A 24,322-nucleotide genomic window follows, 5' to 3' on the forward strand; every position below is an offset into this window, starting at 1 on the left:
ATGCTACAGTACAATGGCTTCTCAATGAAAAGGTGGGGATCGACAAAAAAATAGTGCCTGCTCGTTTTTTTCTGTTGAACGGCCCTCGGTCGCGATTGTCCAAATCTACAGGGTCCGAAGTCATAAGAGGGTACCTGTATTAGTATGGGGAAATAGCGTGAAGCACAGGTACACTGCTTATCGCAGAGGGTAGGCTTTCGGTGGCCGCTACCCTTGGCGATAGAGGGGTAAATGACACTTGGAAAGAGAGAAAAGGCACGTTCTTCGGAAGCCGAAATTTGCGGCAGTATTGCGCCATCGCACCTGCCGTCAGTTGCAGACAGTGCCTGCCAGTGTTCGGAATACAGGAAAACATACGTCCTTCTCAAGTGTTGACATTGTGGAACATCCTCTTTCTTTTACGAATACCTAACTTATGAAATGTATTCCTAAGCTTCAATTACTAAGGTAGTCCTAAGTCTGAGCATAGGGTTCTCATAGATTGAGTTGTTGAGGTCTTAACTCTACATGTTAATCTCGCTTTTCTTGCACCCTCTCGCTAACTAACCCGAGCTCATCAATGCAGTTGCAATCCGTCCTCACTCGTACTCGTCTCCCCGCTTCCCGTCAATCCCCTCATCTAAGTTAGGATATCCGGTTGTAGGAACAATGGGCCATGAGTTGCCGAACCTATCAGCCGCAATCCTTCCAAGAATAATCCTTGACCAATTCCCTGACTGATTTTCATACACGTGCGCCAGCATCCGGAGAAGATAGTCGAGTGGATGTCAATGAAAAGGTGTCTCTACTAACGTAAAAAAGTTATCATGATGGCCCCGAGTCTCGGCATGATAACCTAGTACATGTACAGTAATGGCGGGGCAGATAGCTTCACACGAGAGGCCAAAAGAGAAAAAGAGGCTGAGAAACGACTTTTTTTTTTTATGGCGCCGGAGCAGGAGGGGCAAAAACGGCGAGGAAAAGAAGGTGTGAAAAAATCCGAACTTTTACCCCACCATTCAGGTTCCCTTCCAGAACATGTCAAAAATTCACTACCTCTTACAAGCTCGTCACCATCACCACATCGAGAAGTGTAATCCTCATCGATATCCAAACAACGAGATATAACCGACGTTGAACCTTGGCTATACGGTGCAGAGCTATCACTTTCTGTCATACTCTTCTGCTAGATCGGCCCCCCTCTATCTCAAGCAAGCGGGGCTGCTTAGAATCTGTAGCTACCTAGTAGCTTCGACCCTGGAGCTATCAAATCGGATCTTGGCCCTTGTTCTTGACAACCAAAACAAACAACGTACAACATCTTAGTATCTTCAACATGAGCAAGTTCGGTGCCATGATCATGGGCCCTGCGGGCGCGGGCAAGGTACGTGGGATTGCCCTTTGCTTTAGCTTCTGTTCTGCGATACCGCCTCTTGTTGCATCATCGTTCTCACCATGCTGTCCTGGATCGCGTGCTGGTCTTTTTGTTCCCAACATTCATCAATGCGCCCCAACTAACTTTGCATTCTGTCGCGTCTAGTCAACTTTCTGCGCCGCCCTAATCACTCATCTTAATCTTAATCGCCGTTCTGCCTTTTACATCAACCTTGACCCTGCCGCCGAATCATTTGAGCATGAACCAGATCTTGACATCAAAGAACTTATTTCTCTCAAAGATGCTATGGAGGAGGTTGGCCTCGGACCTAACGGTGGCCTGATCTATTGCTTTGAGTTCCTCATGGAGAACCTCGACTGGTTGACCGAAGCTCTCGACAGTCTGACCGAGGAATATCTCATTATCTTCGACATGCCTGGTCAGATCGAGTTATACACACATGTCCCTATTCTACCGGCTCTGGTCAAATTTCTGTCCCAGCCGGGCTCTCTTGACATCCGCATGGCCGCTGTCTATCTCCTCGAAGCCACATTCGTTGTCGATCGAGCAAAGTTTTTCTCTGGTACCCTTAGTGCCATGAGTGCCATGCTCATGCTCGAGGTGCCACACATCAACATCCTGTCCAAGATGGATCTCGTTAAGGGTCAAGTGAAGAAGAAGGATCTCAAGCGCTTCCTCACACCTGACGTGGGTCTGCTCGACGATGACCCCATCGAGCGTGCGCGTCGTGTTACAGAGGGTCCTGAAGCCGAAGATGACGAGTCAAAGGCACCTGACGAGAAGGAACAAGTAATGAAGGGTGCTAGTTTCCGACGACTGAACCGAGCTGTGGCTGGCTTGATCGAGAGCTTCAGTATGATCAACTATCTCAGGCTAGACGTGACCAACGAGGACAGCGTCGGTGCTATTCTGAGCTACATTGACGACTGCATACAGTTCCACGAAGCTCAGGATCCCAAAGAGCCCCATGATGAGGAATTTGAGGATCATGACGACTAGTGTGGATATAATGGCAAAGGGAGAACCTGAGAAAAGAGAAATCTGTGGTATCTTGATAGTAGTATTGCATAGCGCCGGCGTTACTGATTGCTTCTCATGGTCTGAGATTGAATTGAGCTTGGACGTGATGTGTCACAGTCTCGCTCTTTTTCCTAACCTGCCCCTTTCCACCTCTTTCGTGATAATCGTAAGAATGATGCTGATGGGTGTGTTATGTTGTATGGTCATGATATATCCATGCTTTGTTTCTGGTGCTTCCCTTGATGTTCCGTCTTCTGGGGGTATTCAAAAGTGTCGGGTCGTATGCAAAACAGCCATTGCTGTATATTCGCCGTCCACATAGATTCGTTCTGTATGGACGTCGCTTATCTCGATCGTCGTCCAGAAGCCGTGCCTCTGGTTCCGGTCATGCCCTGTTGCGCCTCGTAGCGATCATACTCCTGCAGCCAAACATTCTTGATAACGGCCAGGTATCCCACGATCTTGCCGCCCATGACAGCCATATCCCTTGCACTCTCAAAGACACCACGCTCCCAGATCCACGCTGCAAGAGCAAGTAGAAAAGCCCAAGTCGCGATGCGCATAGCCATGCGCGTCCACCACATGAGCAGACGACGAATCCAATTGAGAATTATTACAAGAGTGGCGAGTACAACCAGCGATGCAATCACGCCGACGAGGCCTTGGTTTTCTGCTAGTACGATCATGACGCGATCAAATAGCGGCTCGAGAAGAGGCGCAGCCGTGTCGAGAAGATTCTGCGCTTGGTCGAGGACGTTGCGCGCGATGATTTGGACGGGCGAGCGTGGGTGCAGGATGTGCTTTTGGATAGAATCGGCGAGCTCTGGGGGGAGCAGCGCTGTAAGGAGGTGCGTTGCCAGCGTTGGGGGTTCCACGGAGGGCATTTCGGCGATAATTTGTGATGGGAATCCTGTCGGTGTAAGGTTTGAGTTTGAGTTTGTTGATGCTGGTGGGGGAAATGTTGTTTCGTGGCTTTTCTGTGCGAGCGTCCAGGGTAGTTGTGAAGGGAAAGTTGCGGTCTAAGATACCTAGCTCAGGTAAGCATTAACTACTACTTGCCCCTTTGTTTACTGGAACGTGACTTGATATATGAAGTGGCCTGAGATTTACTTAAGTTCTGATAGAAATATCATTGCAATGTGAATATTTATTAGACTACTCTTCACAGGGTGACTCGATTTCATCTTATGTTGACTAGGGTATTTATGCTCTGGAGGTATGATTTCAGAATATATCAGCATGAGTGTTCAAAGACGGTTGTAAGGTACCGGTACGATGACGGGTACTATGATATAATAGTATAGTTTAAGCGAATGGAAATGGAGATCTATTAACCATAACACAACAATCAACAGTCTGCACTCGATCACATTCACTGCCTTACCTAACATTTTTTGAACATATCTGAGTCTATCACATGTAAAATGGTGCAATCTTAACTAAGGGTCTAAAGGGTCAAGATCACAGCACGGACCAACATGCGCAAACAGCACACGAGCATGCCATAGACAGTCTGAGTGCCATGAATTGATAAGTGAAATATGTCGTGATTGAAGATATAAAAAGTCCTGTAAAGGTCATGATTTTAAGAATAAATAAGGAAGCAAATCGCTAGACTTGAAGGGTATCGAAAATAACCTGGTCTCATCCAAGACAGGTCTCAACTCCGTCTGCTCAAAACCAGAGCATCATCATGTGTGATAATATCCCTATCCACCTCCATGTAAAGCGCCATGCAAGAAAAATACCACCTCTTCGAAATACTTGGCCTGGTAAAAGTACTCGGGCAACTATACTCACTCTTCAAGCCCCTCAAGAATGCGTCGCGCAGCATCAATTCTCCTACGGTACATGCGTGCCTCTGTACCAGCTCTCGATGACTCTGTCAATCCTAGGACACACTTCCCAAGACTGGCCACAAGTCTCTCGACCAAGATCTGACTTTCTTTGTCAAGCCCTTGTACAGCGGAAGTATTACCGTTCTTTTGTCCACCTTCAATACCGCCCAACCCAGCTGCTTCATTAAGGAGACTTTCGGATATCTGCCTGAGCTCCGAGTCGGGTGATCCCCCGGGGGTACCTGTCGGTGTCAAGATCCCGTTGGTTCCCTTAGACTTGTCTACGAGAGGGAAGCTTCGGTTTGTCCCTGTCGACCCGAAAGATGACATCGAAGGCCGATGGCGTGCGTAGGTAGCTGCGCTGCTACTAGGTCGACGAACCACGGTGTTGCGCCGGGGATGGCTTTGGTGATAATCGACAGAGCCGTTTCTCGAAGGGGCTCCTGATCGAGGGAACTTGAAGTTACCAAATGTTGCCCGTTTCGAGCTCAGGGGCGCGTCCGAATCTCCTGGCATGATGACGATGGTCTCTGTGGCATCCTCAAATTCCGAGTTGCGGCTCAAACGGCCTTCGGTGGCTGTGGCAAAACTGTTAAAGGACGACATAGTATCAACGCTCGGTCTCCTTTCGTGATCAGAATCAGAATCAGGTGCAGAAGCGGGGGCGACGATAGGGCCGCGAGTTGTCTCAACAGAATCACCAGAGCTCACACTGCTCCAGCTCTCTCGTCGATGCTGGCTCATTGTTCCCATTGCTGAGTGAAGAAAAAAGTGCTCGTAATCGAAGGCATCCTCACGATCCTCGTGAGACACGGGGGTTTGAAAGGCATCATGGTATGATGACTCGCCACTCTCGCTCTCAAAATCCACAAACTCGTCGTCGTCATCATCCTCGACATCGTCATTGTACTCTCCATTCTGTAGTCCGTAACCATTTCCCTCCTGCTTAACATCTTCCTCCTCTTGTTCCAGATCTCCTTCCCACGTTTCGCCGTCATCATTCATGTCGTCATTTTCTTGCACTTGCGTTTGCACTTGAATGTCATCTCCAAGATCGGGTTCCGCTTCAAATTGAGGCGAACCGCTCTGCTCTTGAGCCACAACTACGCCCGGCGCGTCAGAAGCGCGAGGGCCATGTTCAGCTCCAGCATCTAACGTTTTCGCTGATTCTTCAGAGGGTTCCTTCGAGCCCTCCTTAGGCGACATTTGACCATTTACATTGTCCTTAGGCGATCCCTGGTTCCAGGGCGCTTGCCAGGCGGGAGTTTCCGGAGTAGTCTCTTGTGATGTTCGAGACTCTGGAAGTCCTTGATCCCATCTCGCGTGAGTAAACGGGCTGGGTGTCCTGAGGCTCTGCAGACTACGGCGTTTCAAGCTGTCAGCCCGTGCTTGCTCTTTGAGACTGGAAATCTTTCCTCTCAGATCCTTCATCTGATGCTTCAAGTCACGAACCTGAGCTACAGATGCGGACCGAGGCATATCTGTATCCGTCATGGAACCGAACGTGGGGCTCAACTGATTATAGAGATGAGAGCTGCGTCGGCTGTCTCCATTTGCACCGCCTTCATCTTCACTCAAAGTTTCCAGCATGGGATCGAGAGTCGTGGGACTCCTGTGAGAGGTGGCGCCGTATCCAATCCCGAGAGCATCGGCACTTCTGGATGAAGTCAATGGCTGCCGATAACCCCCAGCAGCACCCAAGGCGCTAGCAGAGCGTTGGGGGAAGCCGGGGCTGGCAAGGCCGTTTTGTGAACTAGTTTCGCTAAGATTTCTAGAGTGCCCTTGACTCGAACTCAAAGGGATGGTAGACTCTCTCAAGGACGTTGCAGGTCGAACAATTGGCGGAGAAGGGGTTGACCCATCGGACATCGGAGTAAATAAAGAGCTTCTTGCCCTTGACAGGTTGCCCTCCATCGTCTGCAGTCTTGTTAGCATTGCGCACTCATTATTTAGCTGGACAATGTGAAGCCCACCGTTAATCTTTGCTTCGCATTTGCCAGAATCTGTTCTGCCCTATCACTAAGAGAACTGGTTGAATAGCGCTGCTCGGTGGCTTCCTGAGTACGAGCTATGCGCGGAACCCTGGGTTCTCGTACAGCTGTACCCTCAACATATGAAGATGCCATGCTCTCCTCATCGTCGCCCTGGAAGTTGACGTCGTCGACGCTGACTGAATCGTCAAAATCCCCGAAAGGCGCAGCGCGGCCTTGCGAAGTAATTGTACTGTTGGAGTCGATCGAAGATTTCCTCTCCCGCTGCAGAATTTGCGATCGCGACTTGATGCGGGTTACCCCCGTTGTTGGGGATGAGCCCAATACGTGATCATCATTGCTGTAAACGGACAAATGCGCCGAACCGCGGCGTCCTCCTTTTCCTACCACGCTTTCAACTTCTGTCACCTCACCAATGTCTGATAGCATAGTTCCATTTCCATATATGATGGGCGTTGAGGGGGCAATTGGTCCAGCGATAAATTGGTTTTGCGAAGAAGGGAGGTGGAAGCGCATGTCACTGGTCTGAGCATTATTCCACATCCTTATGGGTGACTGTGAACGCTCATCAAGGGAAACATCGCAATCGTAGTCGGGCAAGATCATGTCGGGATTCGTCAGTGTCGGTGAACCAGGGACTGGCCCGTAGTTCAGTGAAGAACCCGAGCCAGACTTGCCATGGCGGACATCGCGACTATAGTTGGGGAAGGTCTGCGCTGCCATGATTTCTATACCAGGGTTGGCTGATACCAGAGGCGAGGCAGTCGAGTTACTCGGGATGTAGAGTGTTCAGTCGGCAGTATTATGTCTCGTCTCGCAGCACGCCTAAGAAGCTACCGGCTGATTTTTAGGACACGGTACTTGGACAGGCCCTTACGTATCGGTCTCAGCTCGGTTGCGCACGCGAGTGGGCTTGTAGGAGGCTTTGTTGTGTTTCTTGTTTATGTGAGTGTGCGCAGTCCGTGATTCGGTAGAATTAGAGACAATGTCTCGAGGGTTGAGAGTTTGCCAGTCGAAAAGAAGAGTAGCGTGGCGCAAAAAATTAGGTAGAGATGCCGATCAGACAAAGAAAAGACGTAGTCGAGCGAGTAAGGAGCGAATGAATGAGCGTGTCGTTGATTTAGTAGGTAGAGCCGAGCAAAGCGAAGAACAAGGTTCTATTCGCAAAGGGCGCAGTCAGCCAGAAACCTAACTAGGCATGAGAAATGAGTGAGGAGAGCATCCAAAAGTTGGGATGTGGAAAAAAGCAATGGATGGACGGAAAGAGCGACTGATAGGTGGTGATGGATGTTGGGGTTCCGTCCATACCTAAATTGAATGAACCGTAATCGAGTGAGGTACGTACCCTTTTAATTGAACCTGCAGATGCCCGGACCTCTTAGGACTTCTATGAACTCCACAGCTTAACAATGGATGGGTGCTTATAATGAACAATAACGGAATTACAAAGATCAAGCACGATGATGCTTGCTCATGAGGACTTTATGGAGAGGCTGTTGACTTCAGGTGATCAACAGAAACCCAATTGCGCAGTTTATCACTTCAACAATGACGAACAAAACCTTGGAATGCACTCTTCAATCTTTGGCGTCGGCTCCCAGTTTTAGATGCAGTGAACCGCTGCTAAATCAAGGGACTGACCCGAAAAAAATGACCACTAGGCCGTTGAGCAAAACGGGAAATATGGGGGAACCCGCCTTGTTTTGCTGCTTGTTTGAGGCGTTTAGTTTTGCTCTAGTCCCATCCTGAGACCTTGATTGGTGGTAGCCAAAATGCAGTAAACCAAAGATTGAAACAATGGTTCGTGACGCCGCGCGTAGAGAAAAGACCAACAATGAACAATAAAAGGTTCAAAGGTGTCGCGTAGTACAGAGATCTGCAGTGAAAGCCTAAATACCATACGCAAGACACAACTACCTCTGCACGCCGTCCTCCTGAAAAGAAAGGGATACGAGAATACCTGCAATAGTACATGACGATATGTGGCCTATCCTCCAATTAGGTTGTATACTCCGGTACTATGGATAAACTAAGTTGATCAATATGTTGCACCAAGTAATTTCCATTCCCGTTATAGACCGGGATTAAGGATCAAGAAATCTGGAAGACGCAAGGACTCATTGAAGATAGGGGCGCCAGCTCAACCCACCGCTTCAGCTGTGATGTGCCTAATTAGGAAAGTTTCCAGAACATGTAGCGAACATCCTAATTAAACTTTGCTACCCCAGGATAAAAAGCCACCTGTTTCATTCATGACAGCAGGCCGACAAAACACCAAGTACTCTAGTCAATAGTAAACAAAGCAACAAGAATTAGCGTTTTGGAGCGGTGTTTTCCCCCGAGCGGAGTCTCAAGGGGGAATCTGTGTAGATGCAGTGACGTCGTACACTCCATGCGTTACGAAAAGATGGACCAACTATTTCTCGATATCAACATCAAGGACCATGGCGCCGCCCAGAACTGCACTTCTTCAATAACCGACGCGCCAGAAAGCCTATGCAGATGAGCGACACTTACATTGCCCAGATAATGACACAGGAATACCAAAAATAGATCATATGATGAACTGTAAAACCATCAGCTGTCCATGTTTCAATGTTTTACATTCGTGACACAACGCCACACACGCTCATGACATTCACGCAAGGGTTTATGTTGAACATGTCTTTCCAATCATGCCGTCATCCCAGCTTTTTGATATATCCCATCTATGACAACTCCTATAAAAATGCATTTCCTGTTACAGGACGACCAGCCCCGTCGTGTTTCGTTTTCCATAGTCTAGTTCAAAGCAATCGTAACCTTCTTTTAAAACGTCTTTTCTTTTGCGTTTGAAAGCATTTAGTCGTCAGCGAAAGCCTCAGCTCGGGCCTCGACGCTCTTCTGCGACTCATCCTTGGAGGGTCGGTTGGCAATGAGGCGCTGACTGGTCAGTACCACAAACTTTGTCATATGGTGGAGGGCACTTACAACCAAGTTTCTCAAGAGGATAGCAATGGTAACCTTGCCGACGGATGGCACGTAGATGGAGGCCTTCTCCTTAATGGCGGGACCATCAAAGTTTCTGTACGAGGAGAAGTTGATGCAGACAGCACCGTCGCGGATGAGCTCGGTGGGTACCTTGAAAGACTCGACGGGAACTCCTCCAATGACAACGTCACTGAGAGGAAGGCAGTCCTCGAGTTTCCAACCCTCCTTGTCCTCGACCTGGTGGCGGGCCTTCTTGATGCCCTCTCCTCGGGTGAAGATCTGGACACCAGTGACGTCGACGGAGTAAACGGTGGCGCCATCGTTGGCGAGGAGGGCAGCAAGAGGTCGGCCGTTGACCTCGGATCTGTTGATGACAGTGATAGTCTTTCCGAAAAGTCGGTTCCCGGAAGCCAGGATGGGGTTGTAGATCTGCAAGTACTCAAGGATCTTGACAACAGCGAGAGGAGTGCATGGAAGGATGGACTTCTTGCGGTTCTCAGGAGGGTCAATGAAGCGAATGTTGTGGTACATGTTGTGGATGTGCTTGTGTCGAAGACCCTCAACGTCCTTTCCAAGGTCAACAGACTCCTGGATGTACTTGTCGTGAGAAGGGTTGTTGGGGAAGATAGGGTAGTAGACAATCATGCCGTCGACATTGTCGTCGTCATTGGCCTTCATGATCTCCTCCTCGAGAAGCTCCTTGTCCACAGTTCGGAGGTCAAAGTTGAATCCGCTATGTTTTACATTAGCGCCAGGTCGAGGGGCAAGCATCACCCGATAGACTGGGCGATATTCAAGCCACGCAGAGGAATATCTCACTTCTCTTCACAAGTCTTCTTGGACCACTCAGCATACTTTACGGCAGCGGGATCACCGTTGGCGAGGAAAGCAGCCAGTGTGGGAGTGCAAGGGTTCTCGCCTTGGATCTTGGCCAGTGTGTCCTTGACCTCACTGAGGTAACCCTTGGCGATAGTCTCAGCAGTGATGACCTTGCAGGTCTTGGGGACAGTTGAGGTAGCCATTGCAAAGGTTCTCAGACTGCGGAAGCAGGTTATTATCTGAGATCTCATAGTCAGTCACATGTATTGCTTCTCAATCTTGTATCTTCTCTTTTGTTCTCTTCTCATGTGAAGTCTATCCCAGGTGAACAAACACACCGAGAAGATCCCCACACTAATCTGGCTCTGAGCCGTACTACCAGAATTTTTTGGGGGGAGGGGGGGAAGAAGCATGATGCCGTCACAGGAACCGTTGGCACGTGATGAAGTGCCCAAGACATCCCAGAAAGGTCACATACCTTAAGGAAAATGGGTTGATTCAACTTTGGCCAGAAGCTGGAAGTTTGAGGAGAAAGAAGAACAAATAATCACAAGCAATTGTCCCCCCACCAAAGAAAACAAAACTCCGAGTGACCATGGAGGGGCATCTTGAAGGAAAAATGTTTGCGCAAAAAAATTCAGACCCTTCTGCCATCCAGTCAGAGTCGAGCATTTACAGTGCCCCTCTTACTGCATAAGGCTTAGCGGGATAATGTTCCAGCAGTGAGAATTACAGAGGAATGCTCTAGAGATTCAAGATTTTCGAGGTTAACTTAATACTCAGAGAATCAAAACTGATCGAAAGACTACCGAGCCTCAGTCGAGGGGCAGAGTAAAACGTGCTGCATTGAATCTATTGGAAGTGTGCCGCGGAAAATAAGTAATTATTCATATTCGAGTTGAAGATTCCAGCTTCTACCTCCGCCGATCTCGGCGCTTGTTTTAACGCTCAAGTAGTTCCACTTACAACATCGACATTTCACAATGGGAACCAATTATCGCCGTGCTAACATTGACAGCTTAATATCCATTGCTTCCAGAAAGAAGAACAAGAATCGACGACGGAAACCTGCTAAGAAATGTGTTGGTTTTTGTACGTCCAAGCGGACGGCACAGAAGGTCGCAAGGCTCAGATCCCTGAACCCAATGTCGCTTTCCAGCGCTTTTAGTGGTCGCGCAGAGACGCCCGGTGGCTGTATGGCTTTCGATAGTCGCTGAGTTACTCAGGATTTGGGAAGTTCGAGGTCTTTTTGTACTGCGCTGAGCATTCCACAGAGATTTAGAGAACCTGATGAACGGACGCAGAAGCAAGTGCTTATGTACCTTTTGCAGGCTCTTATGATCATTGAGAAGCATGGTAATAGTCACCAGTTATTATATCCTGTTATCAGCGATGGGGCCATGGAACAGCCTATCCATGAAGATTCGGGGAGATTAAAAAGTCTTCTGAGCCATTCAAAAGCCTTCAAAAGGTCATTTCTCATGAACTGTCCCTGGTGTTGTACTGCCCAGTACCGACGATCCGGAGCCCCCAAATCTTGACACGACACCACCGCATCAGAACGCCCGCGAAAAGATAGGATAATTCCCTAGCGCCTTGCCGTATCTGGTACAATCCTTTGAGTTTTGGCCCAGGAATCAGGTCGTTTCCGAGTCCGAACCACTTTCTTATCTCCGTTGGTTCCTAAGCCTGTTCTCCCTCTATCGCTAAGACTCCAATCTATGCTATATATATGGCACTACCCCGCCACCCTTTCGCTCCGCGGAGATTCACATTTCAACGCTCCAAATACCACCACGGCCTTATCTCTCAACCGACTGGGTGCTAGTCAATGCCCCTGGACAAAAGCCACCCTACAGCGGCTCGGGGATCGCAGTAGCCTTGTCCCTTATCGCGGCTCTTGTCTGATCGCCCTGCCGCAGCCCGTCACACCTGGCACACCTGGCGCCCCTGACCAATGGCATGTTGGATATTTGACCACGGACGATCAGCTTATCGTAGGTGAGCAGCTTGGCTTGCAGATAGGAGCTGCCCAGGCTAGTACAGTCGTAGTAGCTTCGGTACATGGCCGTCAGTCTGAATGCCTGATGATGCTGCAGGCCTTATCTCGCCATGCCATACCATGCCCACGCGAGGACGAGTCTTGTCTTCCGACATGCATTCTTTGAGACAGGATATGGAACCCCAAGCCAAAAAGCACATGCAAATACCTACCATTCGTCTGAATCGTTATCTCTGCCGGTTAATTCAGTTCCGAAAATTGGCTGCCCTTTCTCGCTCGCTTGACTGATTACGCCTCGACACTTCAGGTTATCTATCCAGGAACTGTCAGGGGCTCATGGCATGTTTTCCTAAAACACCAAAATATTTCTTGGATACTTGACAAAAAAACCTCTGAATCTATAATTGCAGAGCAAGTGTTCCGCCAAGAACGATCGTTACCGTTGAGAGGCTACCACGTTATCAACTTATCGGCCACTGAGACTCTGTAACACTGCATTTCAACGGGCCGCTCTTAGCCCCCGTCATCAGCCCAGTTCTTATCGGATTAACGAGGAATCGTTTGCAGAAATCTGGTTTGAGCATCTCCGGCCTTCCGGACTATTGCTGGCTTGTTCACTCACCACAGTCTCATTGAGACAGCACAGCCAGATAGACCTCTTATCGACTCGAATTCCCACAAAAAAGATCTAGGAAATCCGGAGATACAGTTTTCGATATTCTTGTCAATCTGGGGTCGTGGAGTATACGATATTCTTATTCTATATATCTTCCAAGCATTGTCCATTTCCAAAAAAGATATTCACCAAGCTCAACATCGACAAGCAACTCAGAGACAAACGGAAACCTCTTAGCTCTCACGAATTCTTTCATCCGTTTTCAAGAGAGCCAAATTAGTTGTCTTGACATTTCCCAATCTCATCGATTAGCTTGTTCAAGATGGGTTTTCAAATCGCCCACCTGTGGAAGGCCCCTGAGGTCAACCCCATCAGCCGAAAAGCACGAAGTGTGCCTATGCTCAACCCTATCGACATCTATGGTCGAGTATTCTCTTTCTCATGGCTCGGTTTCATGCTTGCTTTCTGGGCATGGTGAGTCTCAAAAATCCAAATGTTGGTGATGTGATAATCTGACTGAGATTTCAGGTACACCTTCCCACCCCTATTGACGGTCACTATCAAAGAAGATCTTCATCTCACACCGGCTCAAATCGCAAACTCCAACATCGTTTCTCTATCTGCTACTTTCTTCCTTCGATTCTTGACCGGCCCTCTTTGTGATCTGTATGGACCTCGACGTGTATTTGCCTACTTGATTCTCCTCGGCTGCTTCCCCATTGGCCTCGCACCACTTGTCAACAGCGCCACTGGCCTATATATCTCTCGATTCTTCATTGGTATTCTCGGTGCAACTTTTGTCCCTTGCCAGGTTTGGTGCACTGGTTTCTTCGATAAGAATGTTGTCGGCACTGCCAATGCCCTTGCCGGTGGCTGGGGTAATGCAGGTGGTGGAATGTAAGTGAACATCCTCTCATGACACTCAAAGCCTTTCGATATATAGGAATTGTTAAAGAAAGAGTCTAACTTACTGAATAGCACTTACTTCATCATGCCTGCCGTCTTCGACTCACTAGTCGCTCACCAGGGCATGTCCCCTTCCAAGGCGTGGAGGGTTACCTTCATTGTCCCCTTGATCTGCCTGATCGTCTGCGGTCTCGGCATGCTGTTCCTTTGCCCTGACAGCCCTATGGGATCGTGGGAGGATCAGGCTATGCTCGTCCGAAAGAACATGGAGGCTCATGGAATGTCTAGCTCTGGTGACGTTACTCCCGTCGGTACACCTGACCGCTGCGGTTCAGATGAGGAGAAGAACCCCGGTGAGGAGAGGGATGTCAAGGTTGGCGACCACGAGCACCCTATCTCGCGCAACGAGGCCATGGAGTTCGCTCGAGGTGAGGTCATTGTCAAGCCAACTCTTCGTGATGCCCTCCATGTCTGCTACTCTCCCCAGACCATCTTCCACGTGGCGACCTATGCATGCTCCTTCGGTGGCGAGCTTGCTATCAACGCCATTCTGAGCTCCTACTTCAAGAAGAACTTCCCCCACCTCGATCAGACCAAGGCCAGCAACTACGCCGCTATCTTTGGTTTCCTCAACTTCCTCAACCGTCCTCTTGGTGGAGTTATTGCCGACATCATCTACAACAAGTGCGGACGCAACCTCTGGCTCAAGAAGGTCTGGATCGTCGCTTGCGGTGTGCTGACCGGAGCTCTTCTCATTGTCATCGGAAAGGTCAACCCCTCTGAAGCCAATGGCGGTGATATTGGTACTTTGGTTGGCCTCGTCGTGGTCATGGCCATCTTCATCGAGGCTGGCAACGGTGCCAACTTTGCTCTTGTACCTCACGTTCACCCCTCTGCCAACGGTATCCTTTCAGGCCTGACCGGTGGTGGTGGTAACATTGGTGGTATCATGTTTGCTGTTGTCTTCCGCTTCATGCACGGCGGTAACGACTACGCCATGGGTCTCTGGGTCATTGGCATTATTACCATCGCGTTGAACTTGGCGGTTTGCTGGATTCCTCCTCTGCCCAAGGGCCAGGTTGGTGGCCACTAAGTGCAGAGTTGCAGTATTGGAAAAGGGAAAAATACGAATGGGATAGACGAGTGTTTTATGAACTTGTTAACTGGTTTAAACGGCGAGCGGGCGCGCACTGGAATTGGTCACGATTTGCGAATGGTTAAACCATTGTTGGGATAGAAGGAATTGGTACGGAGTAGCTAGGATATCCCGCCGCATCAGGCTCGATGCGAGATTCATTTCATGAATATTATTGGATCATAATTAACCAAATGTCTTCGAAGTAGTGTGTTTTCGACGTGATTCTTATCGTGCTTAGAGCGAAGTGGCACATACATAATGAGCTCAACCTCTCTCATTATTCTCATCAAGTTGTACAGCGACATTCATCATGATCATTACTAGGTATGATGGTCTTTGTATCACCTGCGACCAACATTTGACAGCCGCTAATCAATTGCCCTTCACTTTAACCAAGACCAAATGACGTGCGCAATGAAACATTTGATGGCCCTGTCGATCAGAAGCCACAAACGCCGCGCCCGTTTGACAGAAAGACAAGAAGCGCGCTACAGTTGCACAGGGTGGGAAACGGGCTTTTTATGTCTCTCGATTGAGAAGTTGTGAGACGGGACACGAATATGAGACCTGCGTACGCAATCAACTACACGACAAGTTTTTTTCATGTCGCTGTTACTGGATCAACTTGACAACGAGACTTGGCATGTGTTTCTTATAAATAGGTCTCCATTCACATGATTCTCATACGATTGAAATGTCTTGTCGTGCTTGGAAGTGGGAAATATCATCAAATGGCCTTTTATATCGACACAGCTTTAGTTATATGGCAACAAACCCGTAGCCCTTGCACCAATTCGCAGCAAGGGTCCCATCCCAAGCATTTGATCAACAGGGAGGCTTAACAACAAAATAACCACCATGAACCTATCTTTAGTCACCCTCTCACAGCATATGCATTCCAGTCCGAGGCCGGTGGGATGAGGCTTCAAGCTCATGCCAAGGCCGCCACTCCCGGTAACGGTTGAAACGGACAATGACGGCTTTGCAATGTCTAAACATTCCTGTCAGCTGTAGGGCCTCATTAATAGATGGGTGTGTAGATAACACATTATTGAGACGAGACGACGTCAGGGAACTGATGGGTCAACTCATCTCAACTTTCTGTAAGATGAGAAGGGAACCTGGTATGACAAGGACATGTAGACAAGCAAGTCCAAAACAGAGCAGAATAAACAGATGAATTGTTTCCTCTGTACGTACAAAGAACCTGATCTGCAATATAGGTTAGATTAACCAAGTACCGCCCTAAAAGCATATGCAAGCAGGGTTACATCCTGGTAGTTTCATCCTACGAAAATCTTCATGTCGATACGAACAAACTAGCGATAAAATCACTCAGAATTCAATGCCAAGTATAGTTCAGTGTTAAAAAGAAATGGGTATTGTAGCAATAACACTAGTTGACAGGAATCTCTTGGGAAAACAAAAGCTGGGTCATATGTCTATTAGACGTAGCGGCGAAGGAACACATGGCAGCTACATCAGGGGAACTTGATCGAGACAAATAACCCAAGTGGGTTTTATAGTTTTTCCTCAATACATTAACAATCCAGAAAACCTTCCAACTCGTAGATACCAACAAAAGAAGCAACGTATGTGCGCCAAGGCCTGATATACCCAGACTGCTCCATACCTGAAGAAACGAGAAACCCTCTAAAAATGCAGTCATGAAGTCATGACGCCACGCAGGAACCAAAGATTAAATTGGTGCGCGGCCTCGCTTACAGAGCGAAAGCGGCCATGACGAGACCAGCAACAACGGCAATGGGAGCGCCGAAGCGGGCAGCACCAGAGACGGGGACGGGAGTAGGGGTGGGCTGGCCGTAGACGGGAGGCTGACCAGCAGGCTGAGTGGGAACAACAGGAGGCTGAGCAGGGTGGGTGTAGACGGGAGGGTTGGGAGCAGTGCCGTTGTTGGCAGGGGGAGCAGGAGGAGCAGGGTAGTGGGTCTTGACAACGGGGACGAAAGTGGTGGGAGAACCAGCAGTGTTGTTGCAAGGGACGGTGACGGTCTCGGAAACAGCAACGACGGTGGTCTCAGGGACGGGGTAAGCGGGCTTGGTGGGCTTAGGGGCGACGGAGGAGGGGACCTCGTAGTCGTTCTTGGTCTGAGAGGGCTTGTCCTCGGACTTCTTGGCACCCTCAATCTTGAAGGGGAAAGAGTACTGGAAAACCTCGGGGTTGCTCTCGAGCTTGAGGACGAGACCGTAGACGTTCTCGGTTCCGAGGGTGGAGTCAATGGCCCAGCTGTAGGAAGCAGCGTCGTTGTCAATGCCAGCTGAGAGGCTTGTTAGCAAAACTGATCGAATGTCCTGCCGTCTTCGTCTCTACTCACTGGCGATGGTCTTGATGGGGACCTGGGTGTTCTGGGTAGCACCACCGATCAGAGAGATGGAGATCTTCTCGCCGGAGTACTTGGGCTTAGCTTGCCAGGTGATCTCGAGGGTCTTGCCAGCGGAGACCTCCTCCCAGTTGGTTGGAGTGAGAACGGGGTCGAAGTCGGCGACCTGGGCGAGGGCCTTGGCGGCGAAGGCCATGAGGGCAGCGGCGGAGATGGTGAACTGCATCTTGAAGGCTGGATTTAGGAATTACGGTATATAGTAATTGTATCGAAGGAAAAGAGGGACGGGGTTGGATGATAAGAAGCTGTAAAGCAACCTAAAATTATTAAGTATAAAAAAGAGTGTGGTAGGCTGAAAGCCGAAAAGAGTGACTGGTATGAGGGTGGTGGTGAAGAGAGAGAGAAAAAACGAGAAGAAGCAGAGGATCAAGCTGGGGTTTTGTGATAAATGCCAGAGGGGGACTGGGTGTGCCATCAGAGCAGGACAGGGGTGGGGATTCGCGGTACGTACCCCCAAGACACCTTCCAGAGTTCCCAGGTTGGGCCAACCCCTGCGGGACCATTGAGCGCCGAGGGGGACGCTAGTGCAGGTACCATGCTGGCCCTCCACTGGGATGACCTTTGTGTGCCTGAGATATCCACCACACCTTCCAGCCCAGCCCGTGCCTTACAGGACTTAGCTTCACCTGGCTGTTCCTGCGTCGGCGCTTGTAGCGTTGCACGGCGTTGACAACTCAGGACACACAGAAGGCAACCAAAAGCACAGCCAATATTTGGGGGCCTCCCCACAAAACACTGTTGGTCGGTGAAGGCGCGTGTTCAACGGCTAGAAGAACTAGTCCAGGGGCAGGCTCTAAAGTCGGCGCGACAGGGCATTGAATCTTAAGACTCACAGACAATGCGGCTCGCTAATTGGCAGTGTTTGTCAATGCACCCCTGAACAGCCCTTCCTACTGCGCACCAGTCACAGAAACTGCACTGAAATCCTTTGGAAGCGAATCTCGAGGATCCTTCTCCCACAGGTCTCTGGGCAATCCGGTCCAGACCGATCACGGTTAGCAGTTCATCTACCACAAGAATTAGTCAGGGGAATCCTCCAATGGATTGCCACAATGATACGCCATCGAGTTGTCCCATGAACACCCATATCAGAATGTCCGTGGTTTATTTCCTCTGGTGACCGATTGCGAATCTGGATCTGGAGCAATCTCTGCTAACATGTCTCTGGCCATGCCATGCCATGTCTTGTCCGTTCCGTCTTCCCGTCTCAATCGCTAATTGGTATGCGGATCTTTAGATGGCCCTGCTGTGGACTGTCTGAACAGATCGGACCATGAGGCCGAGATAATACCTGGGATCAGCATTGCTGCATTTGCTGTACTGCAGCAAATACACCCGCGCACTTGTTCCTGTAGGCAAACATCCCCTTGTCAGTATTCGTCTGAAAAGATGGGATGTAATTAAACTCGAGTGGGTGAGGTTCTGTCGATTGGCTACAGGCTGGGGCGTACATGTCGGCGATTCGGAGACCCCTGCTTGGCATTGGATTAGGCCGCCTGTTGGTTCTCTTCCAACTCCTTTCCTGTCGCTGACGGACACTGACTGATCTTTTTTGCCGACTCATGACCCATGTTCAATACTCATCGAGACCTCTTCCTAACAAGATTACCTAGGATTTCCAACTCCAGGGTCTCAGGGATGCTAAGCCGGTTTCCGGGCCTGATCGCCGTGCCCCGAGATGATATGGCTATTCTTGTCTCTAGTTATCGTCGCTTGCAGGCGTGGCAATCGAGACTCTTTTCAGTGCATTCGCTTGCTGTCTTTCTTGACTTGTTGTCTTGCATTCCAGCTCTTGGCAGGTTTGGAACGGCATCTGTGCTTTTTCCCTGCTTTTTCTTGTGCGACATTTTACCTCAGCGTCAAAACCGTCTTGCAACGTCGGAAGCAGAACAGGGCAAACAATTGAATCTGACAGGGCAAGGACAAGATCCTATCCGAAACAGGCGTTCTGTCTTCGGATAATACTGCTGCTGGAAATTCTATGGAATCTCTTGGCCCTGGTATAGAGTTGCAGATGAAACGCCCCAGCTAAACTCTGAGCCGGGTTGACAACTCCCTCATAAATCGCATTGTATTGGCTATAAACAAGGCTCTGTTTCCACAGCCTGCTATACTGGACTACTTACCGAATGGGGGAGTCCCCGAACATGTTCAGCGGATGAGTTAGAGTTCCGTATAAGCTCCTATGTGAAACTCTACTCTAGTATTCATCAAGCTTGATGCTGGTTGATATCTCAATGCAGCTTGCCTAGCTAAGTGTTGATCAGCGAACAATTTCCCATAGGCTTACAGTAAGATTTGAATAGTCTGCCACACCAAATAGTTTGCATGCCGTTTCTTTCAATGAACTGGGCTTGCTGAAGAAGCAATTGTCTCCAGGCCCTGTGTAGCCGCTGTGGCTCTCGTAGGGCTGCTTGTTCCTGTGCTGGCTTGGCATGGACCTCTTGATAGGTATCAAATAGGCGAGTTCGGCGCACACCGGCTCCAGTGACTAACAAGAGCCTGCTGGTATACCTAAACCCTCGATACTAGGTGGTATGTGCTGCTTGACGATCGTTTGTGACGTTGAAGTCAAAGGAAATTGAACCGTTGAAACGATCACGGGGCATTATGGCACCATTTCCGATCTGCCGGCATTGTTGTTGGCGATGGTTCACGGAGTAATTTAGCTGCTCGGCTCGAGCACACGACCAAGTACCAACAGGTCTCTGCATGAGAAACAAACATGCCCTAAAGACAGGATGATTAATTCATCTATGCGAGATCGCTTCGGTGAGAGTTCCATAGCCGAGTCACAACTCCCAGCACAACACTCCGATGCAACTCTCTCATCCAGTGATTTCAGTCACTCCAGCCGCTTCAAGCTCAATAATCCCCTCATGGCCAATGCGTTCCTAGCCCCATGAAGAATATGGGTCAACTCATCTGCTGGCCCCTTGTGCAAGGACCCTCGCCCACTCCGCTTCGATAATGCGCTGACGCCAGAACCTTTTGACTGCTGGCTGCTGACTCCATCCACCAATGGAACCGATAGCTACGCCGCATCTAATCTGCGATACTCCTGGAAGCTTTGCCTCGAAAATGGACGGTGAGTCCCAATTCAGCAGGCACGAGAATGACGTGCTGTAAGAGGTGTGTGCTAAAGAGCACCTTGTGGAAGCCTTACAGGCTGCAGGCCTAGGTAAGTTCCAATAGTCTGTTGCAGTTGAAGAACAAATTAGAGGGCCAAAGAGATCACCCCGATCTTTTAGAACGTCCCTGAATCACCTATCAACATCTCAACACACAATGTCAACTAAATGCAATTAAATCAAGCAATTTTCAACGAATCAAATGCAGACGCCAGAACCACACTTGGTCAAACGGTTGGCAGAACGGCGTTGACTCCAAACAGCCACAGCTGAGCAGTAGCGCTGGCGACAACCATAGCGTCACCTCCACTCCATGTCACTACAGACGGTATGCTTAACGCTTAATAGCAGCTCCCTATCTTGGCTAACGGAGGTTACTTACGCCACATTGCACTATTATTACTAAATTGCACCAGCAGTTTGGGTAACTTTACTGGCACGTTTCCAGAAATTGTTCCGACTGGTGGCCAAGACCTAAGATTGCTTAGATCGCGATGCCCAGAGCGCCTCTGTGCGATCAGATCGATGTTTTCGATATTGAAGAAGCCTTCACGTGAGAATGAAAAACTCGAAATAGACGGAATGGTCGAATTATGCCACCGGAATGTTGGCAAGTCTATGAGTAACTGTCTCACAGCCATGTCGGTCGCGGAATGTCTGATAGCTTGGCTGCTTGGCATGGATTTGCACTCAGGTTACGAAACTGACACACAAGGGATGACTTCAACAGAGACAACACTGGGAATAAGCAAAAAACCTACGATAGTCCCCAATCGCTAGTTTCAGCCGCGACAATAAATTAGTACTGAATCAGTTTGAATGTAATTCATGCCGCAGACAGAGTAGCCCACTATTGTAAGACCAGATCCTTCTATTTCCAAGACTGAGTCAAAACAAACAAAAGGGGACACTTCAGAGACGCCACGGGTTGTTTTTTTCATGGTAAACGGCGCGGCACGCGATCAATGGCCTAAATTGAACCGAAAGTAGTGGCTGCAGGTTCAATATGCCCCTTTCACAGAAACCAAGATCTGACCAATGCATCTCGACATCGAGACTCTTGACCGCTTCCAATAGCATGTAAAAAGTTAGATCCTGGCGCTCTTATTGCCTATACAGTCACCGGCAGCTGCAGCTGAACCGGTCTAGACACTGCGCTCCATGGTAAAGGGGTTCAGCACTCGATTCAGCACGGCACAATGGAAAATACACAATGCACCGAAATGTCGCAGATTGGACGCCTTGGCTGAACTACCGGACGCCCTCTCGCCCCGGTCTCAAAGACAACGATACCGAAAGCTTCTTTCTAACCGTACCAACGAGGTTATCATCTCTTACTGTATCGCCAGGGTTAAAACTCAAGGTTCTGTCAGACAATCAGGGTCTACCTGACATGCTAGGGGAGGCAATAAAACTCAAGACTTTAGTTCTGGATAAAAAACGATTTTGGTAAGATTTAGGTAAGTTGGCTTAAATTTAGGGGTCTCTCGACTCTCTTTGATGAGTTTATCTTGGCAACCTCCTCTGCAGTCTGAAGTTTTATTGCTCCCTCGAGGCTTGTTACAGCTTAGGGCGATATGGGCATCCTGAAGCATCCACTGTCAGCGCCCCAACTGCTAAACTTTACCCCCAAACTTGAGTCTTGAACCATCGATTGCCTCAATGACATCAACTGCCGAAAACATGCCTCTTTGTGATTGGGTTCCCCGGAGATGAGAACCTCAGGATTGCCCAAGTTGGAAGTTGATTGCTTCACTCCACAAACCAAATGATTTTCCTCCCCCCATTTCCCCAAACTATGGTAGTTTCCGGATCTTCAGGAGTGGCTTTTCGAGCTGACCAATAACAGCGTGTCAGTTAGTTGCACTCCTCGAATCACTGACGGTATAATTTTAGGAAGTGCAATTTCATGCAATGCTACCTTCAAAGTTTGATCAGTGTTCATTTTATGCGCCGACTCATGTAAGATTAGTCCCTATTTTTAGTTGCATTAATCTTATGTTCTTTGTTCTGTTCTTTGTCACATTTGTTTGTGCATTCATTGGGTGACGTCTTTCAGCCTCGTGCCCCACCTCCAAGCATTCAATCTCCCCTCGAGCGCCAAACTCGTCAGCCTTGTCCCGACTACCTTCCACCCTTGACCTAGCATCATCGAAGAATCAGCCGCATTTTCACGTTGCAATGGCCTCTGAAGACGATCGCCCCAGTGATTCGCCCCGGAATAAGCGTCGCAAAACAAGCGGCGACTCTTCCCCTCCTTACGCGCCGCAACGCGACGCCGAAGACAACGATCGATCGCCTAGACAGTCTCGCCAACTATCGATACGAGACAATCGCCGTAATAGCAGGACTATTAGCCCAAGTCCTGGTGAAGATGGTGCTGGAAACAAATATTACGAAAGCCGTCGTACATCACGATCGAGATCACGGTTGAGGTCACGGTCTCTCTCTAGTATAGATTCCCGTAGACGCTCGCGCTCGCGATCCCGATTAACAACACGGTCACAATCACCCCGCTCTTCACGGTCACGGTCACGATCGCAACTCTCTTTTCGTCGCTCCCGAACAGACTCCCTCTCCGCGCGGGGGGCTGAACCAACTCCTCCTCCAGAACCTTTCAAGCCCAACTACCGTGCCCGTCTCGTTCTTCATGGTCACACCAAGCCTGTCTCTCAGGTCCGAATATCACCTAATGGAAAATTCATCGCATCTGCATCGGCAGATGCTACTATCAAGATATGGGACGCTACAACGGGCGAACACATGGATACGCTCGTTGGACACATGGCAGGCGTGAGCTGTCTTGCTTGGACACCTGATAGCAACACCATCGCAAGTGGCTCAGACGACAAGGCTATTCGTTTATGGGATCGCGTTACAGGCCGGCCAAAGACCACAACTCGAAAATCGGTAGCCGGTCAAGAAATGGGGCCGTTGAAGGGTCATCATAACTACATCCACTGTTTGGCATTCTCGCCAAAGGGCAACATCCTTGCAAGTGGTTCATACGATGAAGCTGTGTTTCTGTGGGACGTAAGAGCGGGCAGGCAGATGCGAAGTTTACCTGCGCATAGTGATCCCGTCAGTGGGATTGACTTTTCTCGAGATGGCACGCTGGTCGTCAGTTGCTCGACAGATGGTTTGATGTATGGACTCTTGGAGCTTCAACTGGTTCATTTTGCTAACAAGTACATAGTCGTATTTGGGATACATCAACAGGCCAGTGCTTACGCACCCTTGTTCATGAAGACAATCCGGCTGTCGCCAATGTTTGCTTCTCCCCCAACGGACGCTTCGTCCTGGCTTTCAACCTAGACAACTGCATTCGCCTATGGGATTATGTTTCTGGTACCGTCAAAAAGACATATCAAGGCCACATCAACGAGAAGTTCGCTGTGGGTGGCTGTTTCGGAGTTCTGGACGGAGCTCCTTTTATCGCATCTGCTAGCGAGGATGGCAGCATCGTCATGTGGGACGTAGTATCAAAGACGGTATTGCAAAGAGTGGAAGGCCACAAGGGCGTGTGTTTCTGGGTGGATGTCCATGGAGAGACGATGGTGACCGGAGGGCAGGACAACACAGTCAAGGTATATCGACATTTCAGAGATGCAAACAAGGTGAACGGTGATACCGAAAAGGTGGGCAAGGAGCCACAAGCTGAGGGGTCACTGGCGCAACAAGACGTGGCCATGGAAGGGATATGAATGATACCATGGAACAGCGTGAGCGCAGGTCGTTACATATACCGTGAAAGTAGTATAAGCTATTCTGAGGATTTAGAATTTTGAGACACGTTTTAGATCAATTCCTCTGAATTGGTTCTACACTGAGTTCACCTAAAACCCCAGAGCAAGCAAGATTTAACTTGCACGAAGCGCCTAAAATCTTTCACTCACAATTCTTGGATGTCTAGCCATCCTTCATATCTCCATATCAAGAATTCCCAGAACCCAGCCGCCCTAACGAAACTGGACATCGACGTTGTGAGCACCGACGCGTTTGCCCTTGTAATAAACAGTAAAGTCTACGATCCCATACTCGCAGGTCATCTCGATTGCATAGCTGAGTTTCTGATAGACCTTTCCCAGAGGGTTGGTCCATGTTGGAAGAGATTC

At 49.2% G+C, this 24,322-nt stretch overlaps 8 protein-coding genes across 12 annotated transcripts; 3 read left to right on the top strand and 5 right to left on the bottom strand.

Annotated features, from left to right (window-relative positions):
- The first annotated feature begins 308 nt into the window (after nt 1–308).
- FOIG_01155 (GPN-loop GTPase 3 like) lies at nt 309–3,396 on the top strand. 2 transcript variants are annotated; one of them, XM_031197857.1, is made up of 3 exons: nt 309–447; nt 566–1,363; nt 1,520–2,673. In XM_031197857.1, the coding sequence occupies exons 2-3, from the start codon at nt 1,316–1,318 to the stop codon at nt 2,372–2,374; spliced, it is 903 nt and encodes a 300-aa protein (XP_031073624.1). In that variant the 5' UTR covers nt 309–447; nt 566–1,315; the 3' UTR covers nt 2,375–2,673. The 2 variants fall into 2 exon arrangements, with proteins under 2 accessions (XP_031073624.1, XP_031073623.1); XM_031197856.1 differs by lacking the exon at nt 309–447 and having other exon boundaries at nt 465–1,363; nt 1,520–3,396.
- On the bottom strand, nt 990–3,417 carry FOIG_01156 (uncharacterized protein). Its single transcript, XM_031197858.1, has one exon. It carries the CDS (start codon nt 3,277–3,279, stop codon nt 2,740–2,742), a length of 540 nt encoding a protein of 179 aa, XP_031073625.1. The 5' UTR covers nt 3,280–3,417; the 3' UTR covers nt 990–2,739.
- Nucleotides 3,418–3,822: 405 nt separating this feature from the next.
- Nucleotides 3,823–7,523, bottom strand: FOIG_01157 (uncharacterized protein). The gene is made up of 2 exons (XM_031197859.1): nt 6,207–7,523; nt 3,823–6,150 (listed from the first exon to the last, which is right to left on the bottom strand). Exons 1-2 carry the CDS (start codon nt 6,945–6,947, stop codon nt 4,192–4,194), a joined length of 2,700 nt encoding a protein of 899 aa, XP_031073626.1. The 5' UTR covers nt 6,948–7,523; the 3' UTR covers nt 3,823–4,191.
- Nucleotides 7,524–8,573: 1,050 nt separating this feature from the next.
- On the bottom strand, nt 8,574–11,793 carry FOIG_01158 (methylenetetrahydrofolate dehydrogenase (NAD+)). 4 transcript variants are annotated; one of them, XM_031197861.1, is made up of 4 exons: nt 10,492–11,793; nt 10,014–10,252; nt 9,195–9,927; nt 8,574–9,146 (listed from the first exon to the last, which is right to left on the bottom strand). In XM_031197861.1, the coding sequence occupies exons 2-4, from the start codon at nt 10,214–10,216 to the stop codon at nt 9,066–9,068; spliced, it is 1,017 nt and encodes a 338-aa protein (XP_031073628.1). In that variant the 5' UTR covers nt 10,217–10,252; nt 10,492–11,793; the 3' UTR covers nt 8,574–9,065. The 4 variants fall into 4 exon arrangements, with proteins under 4 accessions (XP_031073628.1, XP_031073630.1, XP_031073627.1 ...); XM_031197863.1 differs by having other exon boundaries at nt 9,195–10,252; XM_031197860.1 differs by having other exon boundaries at nt 8,745–9,146; nt 10,014–11,793.
- FOIG_01159 (MFS transporter, NNP family, nitrate/nitrite transporter) lies at nt 11,757–14,877 on the top strand. The gene is made up of 3 exons (XM_031197864.1): nt 11,757–13,105; nt 13,160–13,528; nt 13,610–14,877. The coding sequence occupies exons 1-3, from the start codon at nt 12,954–12,956 to the stop codon at nt 14,628–14,630; spliced, it is 1,542 nt and encodes a 513-aa protein (XP_031073631.1). The 5' UTR covers nt 11,757–12,953; the 3' UTR covers nt 14,631–14,877.
- Nucleotides 11,867–12,170, bottom strand: FOIG_01160 (uncharacterized protein; the record flags this gene model as incomplete). Its single annotated transcript, XM_031197865.1, is given in 2 exon segments — nt 11,867–12,050; nt 12,058–12,170. Coding segments are annotated over 2 exon segments (297 nt in total).
- Nucleotides 14,878–15,380: 503 nt separating the features above from the next.
- FOIG_01161 (uncharacterized protein) lies at nt 15,381–17,500 on the bottom strand. The gene is made up of 2 exons (XM_031197866.1): nt 17,011–17,500; nt 15,381–16,953 (listed from the first exon to the last, which is right to left on the bottom strand). Exons 1-2 carry the CDS (start codon nt 17,240–17,242, stop codon nt 16,397–16,399), a joined length of 789 nt encoding a protein of 262 aa, XP_031073633.1. The 5' UTR covers nt 17,243–17,500; the 3' UTR covers nt 15,381–16,396.
- A 4,734-nt stretch (nt 17,501–22,234) lies between these two features.
- On the top strand, nt 22,235–24,146 carry FOIG_01162 (uncharacterized protein). Its single transcript, XM_031197867.1, has 2 exons — nt 22,235–23,353; nt 23,404–24,146. Exons 1-2 carry the CDS (start codon nt 22,389–22,391, stop codon nt 23,909–23,911), a joined length of 1,473 nt encoding a protein of 490 aa, XP_031073634.1. The 5' UTR covers nt 22,235–22,388; the 3' UTR covers nt 23,912–24,146.
- Nucleotides 24,147–24,322: the final 176 nt, after the last annotated feature.

The sequence above is a fragment of the Fusarium odoratissimum genome, assembly GCF_000260195.1.
Source record: "Fusarium odoratissimum NRRL 54006 unplaced genomic scaffold supercont1.1, whole genome shotgun sequence".
NCBI classification, from domain to species: domain Eukaryota; kingdom Fungi; phylum Ascomycota; class Sordariomycetes; order Hypocreales; family Nectriaceae; genus Fusarium; species Fusarium odoratissimum.

Coding starts and splice junctions, on each gene's coding strand:
- FOIG_01161 (XM_031197866.1), bottom strand. CDS start 17,242: ATGCAGTTCACCATCTCCGCCGCTGCCCTCATGGCCTTCGCCGCCAAG. Junction 16,954..17,010: donor CCCCATCAAGACCATCGCCA/GTGAGTAGAGAC, acceptor CAAGCCTCTCAG/CTGGCATTGACAACGACGCT.
- FOIG_01162 (XM_031197867.1), top strand. CDS start 22,389: ATGGCCTCTGAAGACGATCGCCCCAGTGATTCGCCCCGGAATAAGCGT. Junction 23,354..23,403: donor TGCTCGACAGATGGTTTGAT/GTATGGACTCTT, acceptor ACAAGTACATAG/TCGTATTTGGGATACATCAA.
- FOIG_01155 (XM_031197857.1), top strand. CDS start 1,316: ATGAGCAAGTTCGGTGCCATGATCATGGGCCCTGCGGGCGCGGGCAAG. Junction 1,364..1,519: donor GCCCTGCGGGCGCGGGCAAG/GTACGTGGGATT, acceptor TGTCGCGTCTAG/TCAACTTTCTGCGCCGCCCT.
- FOIG_01156 (XM_031197858.1), bottom strand. CDS start 3,279: ATGCCCTCCGTGGAACCCCCAACGCTGGCAACGCACCTCCTTACAGCG.
- FOIG_01158 (XM_031197860.1), bottom strand. CDS start 10,264: ATGAGATCTCAGATAATAACCTGCTTCCGCAGTCTGAGAACCTTTGCA. Junction 9,928..10,013: donor AAGAAGACTTGTGAAGAGAA/GTGAGATATTCC, acceptor TGTAAAACATAG/CGGATTCAACTTTGACCTCC. Junction 9,147..9,194: donor TCCTCTTGAGAAACTTGGTT/GTAAGTGCCCTC, acceptor CTGACCAGTCAG/CGCCTCATTGCCAACCGACC.
- FOIG_01157 (XM_031197859.1), bottom strand. CDS start 6,947: ATGGCAGCGCAGACCTTCCCCAACTATAGTCGCGATGTCCGCCATGGC. Junction 6,151..6,206: donor ATGCGAAGCAAAGATTAACG/GTGGGCTTCACA, acceptor ACAAGACTGCAG/ACGATGGAGGGCAACCTGTC.
- FOIG_01159 (XM_031197864.1), top strand. CDS start 12,954: ATGGGTTTTCAAATCGCCCACCTGTGGAAGGCCCCTGAGGTCAACCCC. Junction 13,106..13,159: donor ATGCTTGCTTTCTGGGCATG/GTGAGTCTCAAA, acceptor CTGAGATTTCAG/GTACACCTTCCCACCCCTAT. Junction 13,529..13,609: donor GGTAATGCAGGTGGTGGAAT/GTAAGTGAACAT, acceptor CTTACTGAATAG/CACTTACTTCATCATGCCTG.